The sequence below is a fragment of the Sorex araneus genome, chromosome 10, assembly GCF_027595985.1.
Source record: "Sorex araneus isolate mSorAra2 chromosome 10, mSorAra2.pri, whole genome shotgun sequence".
Taxonomy (NCBI): Eukaryota; Metazoa; Chordata; class Mammalia; order Eulipotyphla; family Soricidae; genus Sorex; species Sorex araneus.
Window position 1 is genome coordinate 67,318,921 of NC_073311.1, and position 14,016 is coordinate 67,332,936.

At 64.7% G+C, this 14,016-nt stretch overlaps 1 protein-coding gene across 5 annotated transcripts in view; it reads right to left on the bottom strand.

The window, feature by feature from the left end:
* Positions 1-14,016, bottom strand: part of KIF21A (kinesin family member 21A) — a 61,702-nt gene that overhangs the window by 38,308 nt on the left and 9,378 nt on the right. For all 5 annotated transcript variants that reach the window (XM_055118035.1, XM_055118034.1, XM_055118033.1 and 2 more), the window contains exons 2-5: positions 2,568-2,790; positions 2,312-2,494; positions 1,441-1,590; positions 2-136 (exon numbers count right to left, since the gene is read on the bottom strand). In XM_055118035.1, coding sequence (XP_054974010.1) covers positions 2-136; positions 1,441-1,590; positions 2,312-2,494; positions 2,568-2,790 — 691 coding nt within the window. The remainder of the gene's footprint in view (position 1; positions 137-1,440; positions 1,591-2,311; positions 2,495-2,567; positions 2,791-14,016) is intronic.

Below are 14,016 nucleotides of genomic sequence, written 5' to 3' on the forward strand. Positions count from 1 at the left end.
CCCCCTCCGTCGGGGGACACATCCTGGTCTGGCACAGATGGATGGTGAAGATGGCATGGGAGCGGGAGCTCTGCACGTTCATCTGGGTGCTGGCCGTGGTCCGGGACAGTGCGCCCAGCTTCAGGCACTGCATCATCTGCAAGGGCACGTGGGGCTCGTGTGCAAGCTCGTGGCAGTGCCAGGGGCATAGAGGCACCATGTGCAGCGACTGAGCCAGACACAAGGGGATGCCATGTGTGAACCGGACACAAGGGGGTGCAGTGACTGAGCCAGACACAAGGGGGCACCATGTGTGAGCCGGACACAAGGGGATGCAGTGACTGAGCTGGACACAAGGGGGCGCCGTGTGTGTGTGTGTGTGTGTGTGTGTGTGTGTGTGTGTGTGAGAGAGAGAGAGAGAGAGAGAGAGAGAGAGAGAGAGAGAGAGAGAGACAAGGGGATGCAGTGACTCAGCTGGATACAAGGGGGCGCCATGTGAGAGCCAGACACAAGAGGCAGTGATTGAGAGGTGGACAAAGGGGGTGTCATGTGCAGTGCCAGAAGAACACACAGGGCGTCCCATGCAGAGGGGGGACATGGGAAAGCCACTCCGAGGGGACCCACGGAGTGCTGGTGCTGAGGGGACCCACAGGGCACCCCATCAGTCAGGGAACATATGGGGCACCCTGCTGGGAGGAGGCCCAAGCCACCCCATCATGAGGGGACACGGGACACATGGGGACTCACGGGAACACATAGGGACACGGGGACACACAGGGACACGAGGACACAGGGACACATGGGGACACACGGGGACTCACAGGGACACGGGGACACATGGGGACTCATGGGGACACACAGGGACACATGGGGACACACGGGGACACATGGGAACTCACGGGGACACATGGGGACTCATGGGGACTCACGGGGACACATGGGGACTCACGGGGACACAGGGACACACAGGGACACGAGGACACAAGGACACATGGGGACACACGGGGACAGGGGAATACGGGGGACACGGGGACACACAGGGACACGGGGACACACGGGGACACATGGGGACTCACGGGGACGGGGGACACGGGGCACACGGGGACACACGGCCGCCGTTGGTGGGGGCAGTCCGTGCTGCCCGAGCCCCCGGCTCCCTGAGCTGCGCCCACGGGGAGGGCGGTGGGAAGGTGGCTGCCCCCTGCACGGCTGCGGCCTGTCCCTAGACAGGATGGACGCGTGGGACAGGCCCGAACCCCTGAGCCCCCTGCGTCTTCCGGTGGAACGCCTGAGTCCCGCGGGCGCTGCAGCGTGGCCCACTCTCCCCCTCGCTGCGGACCCCGGGCATGTCTCGGGCCCCCCAGGACCCCCTCCAGCCTCTCGGGCGCCAACGCCCAGCCCGAAACGCCGAGGGTCTGGAGTCGGATCTCAGCGGGCCAAGTGCCGGGGCGGGAAGCTCACCTCCGCCTGGGTGCTCACGGTGCGCGTGGTGACGCCCACCGTGTAGATGCCCCCGGCCGAGTCCTCGTGGATTCTGATGTTGGATTTCTTGTTCTTGGAGTCCATGTCTCGGGTGGTGTCAAACAGGTCGAGGACCTCCTCGTTGTACAGCTGCCGGCAAGGAGCACAGCCGAGCTCAGAGCCGAGCTCAGGGCCCGGCTCGCGCCCACGCACCCGCCAGGCGCCCGCAGGCACCTCCCCAGCGCATGTGCACGTGTGTGTGTGTGTGTGTGTGTGTGTGTGTGTGTGTGTAAGACACACACCTGCAGCCCACACTAACCGGTGGGACGACCATGACAGGCACAGAAATAAGCGTTTCTTCTAAGGAGAGAGAAACGAAGGACCATCACAGAGTGACCGCGGCCTCACACCAGCCGGAGCCGGCAGCCTGTCCACACCTGGGCACGCCCTGCCCTGCTCTCCCAGACTGGGCGCTGTAGGCTGCGGACCCAGAGTGGCCCCCACGGGAGGGCGGAGGGGGACGGAACACAGGTCTCTCGTTCCGCACCACCGGGAACCTTCTCTGGGGAGGGGCAGGAGACGCAGCCCACCCTGGGCCCACCCTGGGCCAGCAGCAAGCCGGGAGGTCAGTTAACACCTGCAGGTGCGTCTCACATGATTGTGAAGCGAGTTCTCTATTCTGGGCGAATAAAATACCATCAGGTTGGAAATGGCCCGATTAGAACCAGTGGGAGCCCACGCAGAACCCAGTGCGGTTCTGCTCGGGGCGTCCTGGAGCCAGCCCTGGAGGGCCTGAGGGGAAGGACAGAGCAGGCCCCGGAGCGGGACAGGAGTGGTGTCGGGAGGGGCCCGGCCAGGAGGGGGCGCTCACCTCCAGGAACTGCGCGTTGACCTTGAAGTCGGGCGCAGGGAGCCCGCTCTGCAGGGCGCTGCTCTTCCTCTCCTCGATGGTCCGGAAGAGGTGGCGCACGGCCCTCGGGATGATGCCCTGCTCGCCCTCCGAGCTGTTGACGTCGAAGCCCGTCCCCATGGTGTATGTCTTGCCGGCCCCCGTCTGTGGACGGGGCGGTCAGCAGGGCGGGAGGGCGGGGGGGGGGGGCCGGCCGCCCGCTGCCCGCGGCACGCACCTGGCCGTAGGCAAAGACGGTGGCATTGTAGCCCTCGAAGCAGCCCTCGACGAGCTTCTCCACGCACTGCGAGTACACGTGCTCCTGCGGGGCCTCGAGGTCGAAGACGAAGTCGAAGGTGAAGGCCTTGTCCTTGCCCAGGAAGACCTGCGGCTCCCCGGGCGTCACCGACGTGCAGATGTGACATCCTTCGATCCTCTCCTTGGCGAGCTGGGGTCGGATTCTGCGGGCGGGGGGGAGAGGGGCTGGGTCTGAGCAGCTGACGGCCAGGGTTCATCGCATCCAGCAGACGAGGAAGGAGCTTCCCACCAGTCCAGCCACAGGGACACGGCCCCAGTGGGCAGTGCCCACAGCAGCTCCGGACGCAGGTCAGGGGCCCCGGGACACTGCCCGAACCTCGAGATCTTCTTGGGGCTCCTGCTCTTGCCCCAGGCCCTCCCCAGCACCTTAGGGCTTCCAAGCGGGGCAACGAGCTCAGGACACAGACACACCTGGGGGCGCTGAGGGTCCCTGACCCCTGCTGTGAGGAGCATTTCCTGGTGGGCCTCTCCCCAGGGGGCAGGAGCACGTGCACACACTCTGCACTCACAAGCACACTCACAAAATCACGCACATACATACACATTCACACACACTCATGTATTCACACAGACATACACGCTCGTGATCCACACACATACATGTACTCATATACACGTGGATCCACACACGCACTCACACATATACACTCTCATGATCCACACGCACATACACATACACTCACACACAAACTCATGGATCCACACACATTCACTCACACACACATACACACTCACAGATCCACGCACACATGCACTCACACACATACAAACTCACACACACACATGCGCTCACACGCATACACACACACTCACACACACGCACTCACGACAGGACAGGGCCACCATTCCCACCTGGGCGTCCGTCAGTCGTGGTGCCCTGGGGGCCGCTCTCTGCAGCCCCCACAGGCGGGTGGGGTGTGGGGGCCCCCTCAGGCCCTGCACTCTGCCTGAGGCGCCTTCCCAGTTCCGGGCTGGGCCCGGGGGAGCCTGTCTGGCGTGCGCTGACCCTGAAGGCTGTACTATCTGACAAGATACGTGCGGCCCAGTGGGAGTGTGAGAGGCCCAGCTCGGGGGGTCAGGCGGGAGAGCCGGGCCGGCCCAGGGGTGGAGTCGCCCCCCCGGCCTCTCACTGGGCCGCTGGCTGGTGGCCAGGGCAGACCTGGAGCAGCCCCACCGGGACCCCACACTTTACTACGGGCGAAATCACCGCGTCCCTGGACCGCCCTGCGGCCATCGTCCTAGTGTCCTCTGGGCAGGGCCAGGTGGGGCTGGACGGGGCCCGTGAGCCGCCTGCAGCCCAAGCTGAGTCCCTCTGGTCAGTCTCTGGGCAGGAGAGCCCACCCTGCCCCGTCTACGGGCGGAGCCAGGGCGGGCTGAGGACAAAGACCCTGACCAGAGCTGAAGGTCAGCGGGAACAGTGCCGTGCCCCCTTCCCAGCTTGTGCCAGGAAAACTGGGGACGGGAACAAACCCCCCGGGCCCTGGGCCGGGCACCTCTGCAGGCCACAGGCAGCCCCAGACGACAGCCGGCACCGGTGGGACACGCCTCAAAGGCCATGGAGGTGGGGCAGCAGCGGGCACTCCACGGGCAGCACCTCTCACCGCCTGGCACTGCCGAGGGTGCCCTCGGGCCCCTGGGATTCCCTGGATCAGTCCCAACCTGCCACCAGGTTGCTGCAAACCCCAGGCACGGCCGTGACAGCGGGGGAGTGCCCAAGACGCTTGAGAGCACGCTTCTCTGCTAGCATCCGCCTTCCTCTCAGAAGACACACGGGAGGCTGGAGCGATAGCCCAGCGGGCAGGGCGTTTGCCTTGCACGCGGCTGACCCGGGTTCGATTCCCAGCATCCCATAAGGTCCCCTGAGCACCGCCAGGGGTAATTCCTGAGTGTAGAGCCAGGAGGAACCCCTGAGCATCGCCAGGTGTGACCCAAAAAGCAAAAACAAAAAAAACCAGAAGACACACAGACGGCCAGCAGGCCCACGGACAGGACACACGGACGGCCAGCAGGCCCACGGACAGGACACACGGACGGCCAGCAGCCCCACGGACAGGACACACAGACGGCCAGCAGCCCCACGGACAGGACACACGGACGGCCAGCAGCCCCACGGACAGGACACACGGACGGCCAGCAGCCCCACGGACAGGACACACGGACGGCCAGCAGGCCCACGGACAGGACACACGGACGGCCAGCAGCCCCACGGACAGGACACACGGACGGCCAGCAGCCCCACGGACAGGACACACGGACGGCCAGCAGCCCCATGGACAGGACACATGGACGGCCAGCAGCCCCACGGACAGGACACACGGACGGCCAGCAGGCCCACGGACAGGACACACGGATGGCCAGCAGCCCCACGGACAGGGTCTCACCACTGCCACCAGGAGCAAGCCCAAAGGACAGTGAGCGGTCACAGAGCAAGGCCGGAGGGCACCAGCCGGGGCGGGGTGCGGGGAGACAGACGGCCGGGGGTGCGAGAGGCCCCTCTGTACGCGGGTCTCCGGGCTGGGTTGCGCCATGGGAAACTCCGGCGCTTTCTCAGGCCTATGCCCAGGAGCACACGGCCCGAGCTCCTTTCCTGGGCAGTGGGAAGCCCAGCCCCACACGCACGCCCAGCACTGAGGACGGCGGCCCAGACCCACACGCAGGAGGCCTGGCAGCGCACAGCCCGGCACACGGCCCGGCCACAAGGGAAAACCCGCAGCTCACTGCAGGGGGGTGGGCCGGGACACCAGGACAGGGGAAGCGGGTCAAACACAGGCCGTGTCCTCACATACAGGCCACGGACGCGAGAAAGGGAGGGACAAGGCCCCATCGTGACACACCCTTGGACCACAGCCCGGGGCACCAAGCCTGGGTGGTGACAGGCGCTGGAGAGCAACAGGCGGGCAGAGGGGCAGCCACTTCGCACCAGACCCCCAACATGCCACCGTCCCAAGGGGCGATGCCTGCACACCCACTTCCTGACCAGGATCACAGACCCCCGCACGCGCGCACACACACGCATACAATGCACCCACACACGTGCACACATGTGCACACATATGCACACAGGCAACACACATGCATACGCACACATACACACACGCACACATACACACGCACACACACGCACACATACACATGCACACACACACACGCACACACACACTCGGCAGGCGGGCAGCTGAGTCTGGGTGACAGACGGCACACGGAGTGCAGTGGGGAAGGTCCCAGTCTGGCTCGGGAACCTCGGGAACCTGGGAACACCCCCAGCGAGCTGAGTGCTTGAGGTGTCCAGAGCCTGCTCTGCAGAGCACGGCGGGAGTCCCTGTCCTGCGCCAGCCGCCTGCAAACGCCCAGCCCGCAGGCCGTGTGGGGAAGCGGGTACCTGCCCTTGGCCCGGCCAGCTCTGGGGCGGGGGCCCCGCTGGGTCCGCGCATAATGAAACAGCTCTCCCGCCTCTCGAGGGGGCTGCTCGGGTTTTGCTGGCTTTGGGTGGAACTCTGCAGTAGTGGCATGGGGGGCCCTGGGGTCTCTGCTTCCCGCTGGCATGGAGGCACCTGGGCTGTGGGACCCTTCAGGGCACCCTCCCTGAAGGCGGCACCTGAGCCCAACACAGGGACGCTCTGAGGAGGGCCACTCCCCCGGCTCAGGGCTTGTCCTGGGTGCCTGCAGGGCCCGTCCCACTCATACAGCTGCCCAGTTCTGTGTGTGTGTGTGTGTGTGTGTGTGTGTGTGTGTGTGCGTATCTCCGTATGTGTGTGTGTATGTGCATGTCTGTATGTATATCTGGGTGTCTGTGTGTGCATGTGTGTGTATATCTGCATGTGTGTGTGTGTGTCTCTGTATGTGTATGTGCATGTCTGTATGTATATCTGGGTGTCTGTGTGTGCATGTGTGTGTATATCTGCATGTGTGTGTGTGTCTCTGTTTGTATGTGCATGTCTGTATGTATATCTGGGTGTCTGTGTGTACATGTGTGTGTATATCAGCAAGTGTATGTGTGTGTGTGTGTGTGTGTGTGTGCATGTGTGTGCGTGCCTGCATGGTGCATGATGAAAGAGATGGACTTTGGCGTCCGGGGGACAGTTCAGAGGGCTATAGTGTTGCCGGGCAAGCTTCGGTCATGAGACCCACCGCTGGTATCCCCACATGCACTGAGATCCTGGCAGCTCTGGTCTGTGACCCACAAGCACTGTCCAGCCCCACGGCAAAGGGCAGGAAGAGCCCAGACCCCGGGGCACCTGTGAGCCCCGCACTGCCTCGCCCCCTGCCCCCAGGCCCGTGCTGGGCACCAAGGATGCTCTTAGACGGGGCGCCCGGGTCTGGAGGAGCCTGAGCTGGCGGAGGCCCCCCCAGACCCCACCCCACAGAGCTGGGCCCTGTGACCCTGCAGGCTGAGGTCCCTGGGGCTGTGCCTGCTCAGTCTGGCCCGGGACCCACCTGGACCCCACCGGGAGGTGTGGGGGTCCTCGGGGCCTTCACATCTCCATGAGGGCCCCAGCCCCTGAGCCCCTGAGTGGGGTCAGGGCACGCAGCTGTGCGGGCGCAGGACAGGAAGAGGCAGGGAGGAGGCCGGGCGGGGAGAAGCCAGCCCAGGGCGGGGTAAAGGGGTGGGCGTCACACAGGATGGACGTGCCAGCTCTTTCCCTCCTGGTCTGCTTGGTCCTGGCCACCCTGAGCTGCGCTCTGGGCAGCCATGGGGGCCCCACAAGTGACCCTGGTTCTTGCCGCCCCCGCAGAAGCCACTAAGGCATGCCCCGGTGTGCCCCAGGAATGCCCTCTCCCTGCTCTCTGCCCAGCCGTGCCCCCTCATCGCCCTGCCCTGCTCGGAGGGCAAGGGCCCAGCCTGACTTATCTGCTAGCCGTGGCCACTGCAGTCAGAAACCCAGCTCTGCCGCGGCCCTGAAGGGGTCCACACGGGCAGGCGGGCATCCGCCCGGCCTAAAGTGAGGCCTGGAGACCCCAGGGATGGGAGCAACACCCTCACGAGGGCAGGTCCACTAGGGGGCCGGCAGCCTGGGACAGGCGGTAGCTGGCCAGCAGCTGCTGGGTGAGGCTCAGCTAAAGCGACATGCAGAACGGAGGGCGCCGCTGAGCACGGCTGCCCCAGGCGGGACCCAGCCAGGCCGAACAGGATGGCAGGCTGCCCGCGGGCAGACACAGCTGGGCTGTGGTGGAGGCCCATGCAGCACGGCTCGGAGACGGAGCGGCCGGGAGACAAGGCGTCACTGCGGCCCACAGGGTGGCAGGGAACAGGCCCCGCTGGGGGACAGGCGCTACAGGCACCTGCCACAAAGATTTCATTCACACGGCAAAGAAGTGTCTGCTGTGGACATCGTCGAAACAAAGACAAACGACAGCCACACACGCAGAGCTCAGCTGGGCTGCGTGTCAGTGCGGGCAGCCTCTGGGGAAACACGGGCAGGAAACAGATCAGAACCCGGCCAGCTCACGGGGCAGGAAGGGCGGGCAGGGGAGGGCACAGAGCACCTGGTACCACTGGTCTGAGAGAGAGTGCGGGTGCCACTGGGTCTGAGAGAGAGTGCGGGTACCACTGGGTCTGAGAGAGAGTGCGGGTGCCACTGGGTCTGAGAGAGAGTGCAGGTACCACTGGGTCTGAGAGAGAGTGCGGGTGCCACTGGGTCTGAGAGAGAGAGTGCGGGTGCCACTGGGCCTGAGAGAGAGAGTGCGGGTGCCACTGGGTCTGAGAGAGAGAGTGCGGGTGCCACTGGGTCTGAGAGAGAGAGTGCGGGTGCCACTGGGTCTGAGAGAGAGTGCAGGTGCCACTGGGTCTGAGAGAGAGAGTGGGTGCCACTGGGTCTGAGAGAGAGTGCGGGTGCCACTGGGTCTGAGAGAGAGAGTGCGGGTGCCACTGGGTCTGAGAGAGAGTGCGGGTGCCACTGGGTCTGAGAGAGAGTGCGGGTGCCACTGGGTCTGAGAGAGAGTGCGGGTGCCACTGGGTCTGAGAGAGAGTGCGGGTGCCACTGGGTCTGAGAGAGAGTGCGGGTGCCACTGGGTCTGAGAGAGAGTGCGGGTGCCACTGGGTCTGAGAGAGAGAGTGCGGGTGCCACTGGGCCTGAGAGAGAGAGTGCGGGTGCCACTGGGTCTGAGAGAGAGAGTGCGGGTGCCACTGGGTCTGAGAGAGAGAGTGCGGGTGCCACTGGGTCTGAGAGAGAGTGCGGGTGTCACTGGGTCTGAGAGAGAGAGTGCGGGTGCCACTGGGTCTGAGAGAGAGAGTGCGGGTGCCACTGGGTCTGAGAGAGAGAGTGCGGGTGCCACTGGGTCTGAGAGAGAGAGTGCGGGTGCCACTGGGTCTGAGAGAGAGAGTGCGGGTGCCACTGGGTCTGAGGGAGAGAGTGCGGGTGCCACTGGGTCTGAGAGAGAGAGTGTGGGTGCCACTGGGTCTGAGGGAGAGAATGCGGGTGCCACTGGGTCTGAGAGAGTGTGGGTGACACTGGGTCTGAGAGAGAGAGTGCGGGTGTCACTGGGCCTGAGGGAGAGTGTGGGTGCCACTGGGCCTGAGGGAGAGTGCGGGTCTGAGAGGCGGGTCTAAGAGAGAGTGAGAGCGTGCAGGGGCAGCAGGTGTGGGGACAGCCGGCCACAGAAGTGTAGAGGCACAGCAGCTCCTGTGGCAGAGGCAGAGGAAACTGTTGCCCTCTCGAGGCCACGGCAGAAGGGCCACGGGTGAGTGTGGCTGCTGCTGAGTCAGGCCGTCCAGTCAGGCCAGCACGCGCCTGTCACGGTCAGGAGGAAGAGATGCTGAGGCCACCGGGAGCAGCACCCACAGACGAGACACGACACTGGCACCCCAGGGACTTGGGGAGGACAGGGAACAGCAAGCGAGGGCCCGGAAGATGCCACACCAAGAGTGGCGGAAACCTGCAGAGTGGAGGTCAGGGGACCGAGTGTGAATCTAGCGGAGCAGAGACGGACAGGCCGGAGAAGCCTGGGGCAGACTGACAGAAAACGAGAAAGTCAAAATCAAGGTGAAAATGGCTGAAGAGAGAGTGCAGGGGTTTGGGAGCTTGCCGTGCACGCACACGTGCACACAGCCCACGGCCTGCCCACGCCCAGCACACGACCTCATGGCCCGTCCATGCCCACACAACCTGTCTACTCCCACACGGCCCGTCCACGGCGCAGCACACGCCAACACTGACCAACAAGTCAGACCCACCGCACCACCCGGCCCCCGATGGCCTAACTCTGACCGGGGTGGTGGCGCGGGAGTGGGCAGAGGCGGGAGTGAGTCCCGGGACCCAGCCAAGCACTCCTGCGTCCAGGAGCCCAGCGGCCACAGCATGGGCTCAGGACCTGGCCTGCCACTGGCATGGACCGGCGGCCCCCCCGCCCCCGCCTGCAAAGGGTGAGGCGGACAGTCGGGACCCACGTGCCCTCTCCACTGGGTGCCCCGCCAGGGGCTCAGAGGTGTGGAACCTGACCCCGGGACACCAAGGAAGCGGGTGCTGGCGGCTTCACTCCAGGCGTCTGCTCTGGCCCCTGTGAGAACCAGCACGGCAAGTAAAAGGAAGGCCGGGTTTTGCAATGAGAACAAGTTGCAAAACGCCTGTGATGATGTCACATGCTGTGATTACGCCACGTTAATAAAGCACTAAGTACCCACAAATCACAGGGATTTAGCAACGACTGGCACAATTAGTGGAACCCCCAGGATACGTTCACCTGGTGTAATTGCCCTTAATACTTATCAGGCAGACTCCAGGTACCAGGGACTATACTTACGTCCCCGTCTCCTCCTCACTGCGACCTGCCGGCCACTCTCTCGCTGCCCCTCTCTGATCGCCCGCTCTGAAGCTGGTGCGATGCTCATGATCACCCAGGGTAGTGTGTATTTATTCATTTACTTAGGGGTCCGGGCCCCACCCGGCGGTGCTCAGGGCTCACCTGGCTCTGCATTCAGGAGTCACTCCTGGTGGTGCTCGGGGCTCCAAACATGTGGGGTGCCGGGGACGGAACCAGGGTCAGCCGCACACAAGGCAAGGGCCCACCCGCTGTGCGACTGCTCCAGCCCCGCGGAGCAGTATTTACTACAGAAAAGAATGAACAGTGAAGAGGAGCAGGCAGGAGGGGAGCTCGGAGGGAGACGGAGGGGCCCAGGAGGGCGATGGGTGACACGGACGCTACTCCAAAGCCCCGCTGGCCTGGGCGGGCGGGCACTGTGGGAGCCAGAGGCACGCTCACAGGAGCTTCTCTAGTCCGACTTTCTTGTTTCAGAGATAAGGCTCAGGGGCCCGGAGCATAGTACAGCCGGGAGGGCACTGGCCTCGCACGCACCCGGGACCGGGTTCAATCCCCTGTGGTCTCCCGAGCCCCCAGGAGTGACCTCTGAGCACAGAGACAGGAGTAAGCCCTGAATTCTCCGGGTGTGGCCTGAACGCCAGAGGAAGGCGTGTTGCCGAGGGCCCTGGCGAGCTGCCCTGCCGGGAGGGCTTTCTCTCCCCATCCGGCCGGCGGGAGCCGGGCTGGGAGCCGGACAGGGAACCAGCAACCTCCGGCGACCCCTTCACGGCACGGAGAGCCAGCGTGGGGGCAGGAGGAGGACGGCGGCTTTCTCGCTGCCTCGTAACCTCACTTAGGGAGGCTCTAGAGGCCGCCCCAGGCATGGTCAGCCTGGCCTTTGGACACAGTCCTGGCCCCCCTCTTCAGGCTGCGGCCAGCTGGGTCCCCGGGGCACCAGCTACTCTGAGCTCTCAGGCAGGGAGTGGCCAGTCTCTCCCGGGAGGGGTGAGGGGCACAGAGGGCAACTTCAGACACCGATGGGTCAGGGGACCACGGCAGTTCATGCCCGCAGAACCAGAGTTCAACCAAAATGTCCACCAGAGAGGAGAGGAGTGGGTCCGGGTATTTCTAGAGACATCTAGAGTCTTCTAAAGACTGAGCATGAAGAAGAGGAGAGGCCAAGAACTGGAGCAGCAGGCTCACCCTTGCCATCTGACCAGCATGAATGAGTCTCACCCTGCCATCTGACCTGCACAGACAGGACTGCCCCACCATTTGACTAGCACAGATGTGACTACCCCACCATCTGACCAGCACAGATGAGCCTGACCTGCCATCTGACCAGCACAGACATGACTACCCCACCACTGGACCAGCACAGACATGACTGCCCCCCCCATCTGACCAGCAAAGATATGACTGCCCCCACCATATGACCAACATAGATGGACCAGCATGGATAAGCCTAACCCTACCATCTGACTAGCATGGATGAGCCTGCCCTGCCATCTGACCAGCACAGACATGCAGTGCTCAGCACCGTGGATAGGCAGCGGCTGACAAGGGACAGCTGAGGCAGGTCTGCAGGGCAGCGCCGAGTGCAGGGTCAGAGGCCACTGGAAGGAAGGCAGTGCTGGAACATTCCGAGACTCGGCAGAGAGAAAGAGGTGGCCTGGGCCTCCCGGGAGCTGAAGGGAGACGAGGCAGCCCCTCACCCCCTCCCTCCTCAGGCTGGCGCGTGTCTCCAGAAAACAAGACCGTCCCAGGAGAGAAAGCAGCGGGCATGTGCGCGAACCACCGTCACCAGGTCACCCACATGGTCCTGCAGCTCCTGTGGGGCTCAGCCCCCAGGGAAGCTCGTGGCAAGCATCAGACACCTTAGGGGCGGCCACGTCAGCTGTCCACTCTGCGAGACAGATGACCGCGTGACGGGCAGCTTTACTTGGCCGTGTTCAGGAGAGAAAGAGCAGCTCCCGAGCTGGCACTGACCCTCCCTCCCCGGCCTCTCGCCCCAGCCCAGGGCACTGGACTCCGGGTCCTGCCCCCACCCGCCACCTCCGCTGCCTCTTCCTCTCACGCGTCTCCAGACTGAGGCCAGGGTTTTGCCCGGGTCTGCCGGAATGTCCTTGTCCTGGTCACTCGTGCAGGACCCGCCACCACGGCTGCAGCCGGGTCCTGGGGTCCAGCCTCTGGGGGCTGGTTTGTGGGCGTGTCAGAGGTCACGGGGGTGCATCCAGGCCAGCCAAAGAGGGGCACTGTGCCCACTCTCCTCCAGCTCCACCCCGAAGGCCCGACCTGTGGCTGCAGTGGGCAGTGAGGTCTGGGGTCACTCCTGGGCGCCTGCACCCTCACACGCTCCCACAGAGCACGTGTGTGAGGCTCCGCAAGCCTCCCCACCGATCAGACCCAAACACGCCACTGCATGAAAGCCCTGGGCACGCAGCTTGCTCACACGGGCCCTGCCACCCCGTGCCACGCAGACAGACGGGCCCTCGGGCCCTGCCACCCCGTGCCACACAGACAGACAGACCCACGGGCCCTGCCACCCCAGGCCACGCAGACAGACAGACCCACAGGCCCCGCCACCCCGTGCCACACAGACAGATAGACCCACGGGCCCTGCCACCCCGTGCCACGCAGACAGATGGACCCACGGGCCCTGCCACCCCAGGCCACACAGACAGACAGACCCACGGGCCCTGCCACCCCAGGCCACGCAGACAGACGGGCCCACAGGGACTGTGGCCTTTCCTGCAGCTCTTCCCTCCCGTGTTCTCGCTCCTGTCTCAGCCCCTTCCCACCCGCCAGGCCCGGAAGCTCAGCCCTGCTGCCTCCCCTGCACTAGCGTTTGGTTCCGTCTCTGCCCCCGCCCCGGCTCCCACCCTCCGCCACAACACCACCCTGTGCAGCCACAGCACCGGAAGGACTGGCCTGGCTCACTCGGGCTTTTCTCTCCCCCTCCCTCTGTTTCTTGATGTTGGGCCTCACCCACGTGGGTCAGTGCTCAGGGTCACCCCAGAACCATGTGGTCCAGGGGTCAAGCCTGGGCTTTCCACGTGTGAAGCCCACGCTCAGCCCCGTGGGCCACGCCCTGGCCCGCCCATTTCCCTCCTGGCCGAGGACCAGCTGGGCAGAGCCTCTGCGGGAAGGAGCACTTCACAGAAGGAACCTGCGTGTGCTCCCGCAGGTCAGGGCCCCCTGGTCAGAGCCGGCCGTGCCCTGCTCGTGTGGTGGTGTCCTCCCTGGGGGTGCTCTCTCCCAGGGCCCACGGCCATCCACAGAGGGGACTCCAGGGCCCCCCACAGCTGAAACAGGGACAGGCCAGGCTCAAACACGAGTCCGGTTGCCAGTCCCTCCAGGGGACTTGCTGCCTACGGACAGAGCCGGGCACCGGGCAAGGTCAGGAGGGGTCAGCTCGGCACAGACGGCACCCAGGCCTCCGGTGAAGGCTGAGGCAGCGGCAGTGCCTGGGAGCAGGCTGGGCTCACAGCCCGGGAGATGAAACCGCTCTTAGAAACAGAGCCTGGGCAGGGGTGGGGGGGCCGGAGCGATAGCACAGCGGGGAGGGCTTTTGCCCTGCACGCGGCCGATCCAGGTTCGATTCCCATATGGTTCCCCGAGCACTGTCAGGAGTA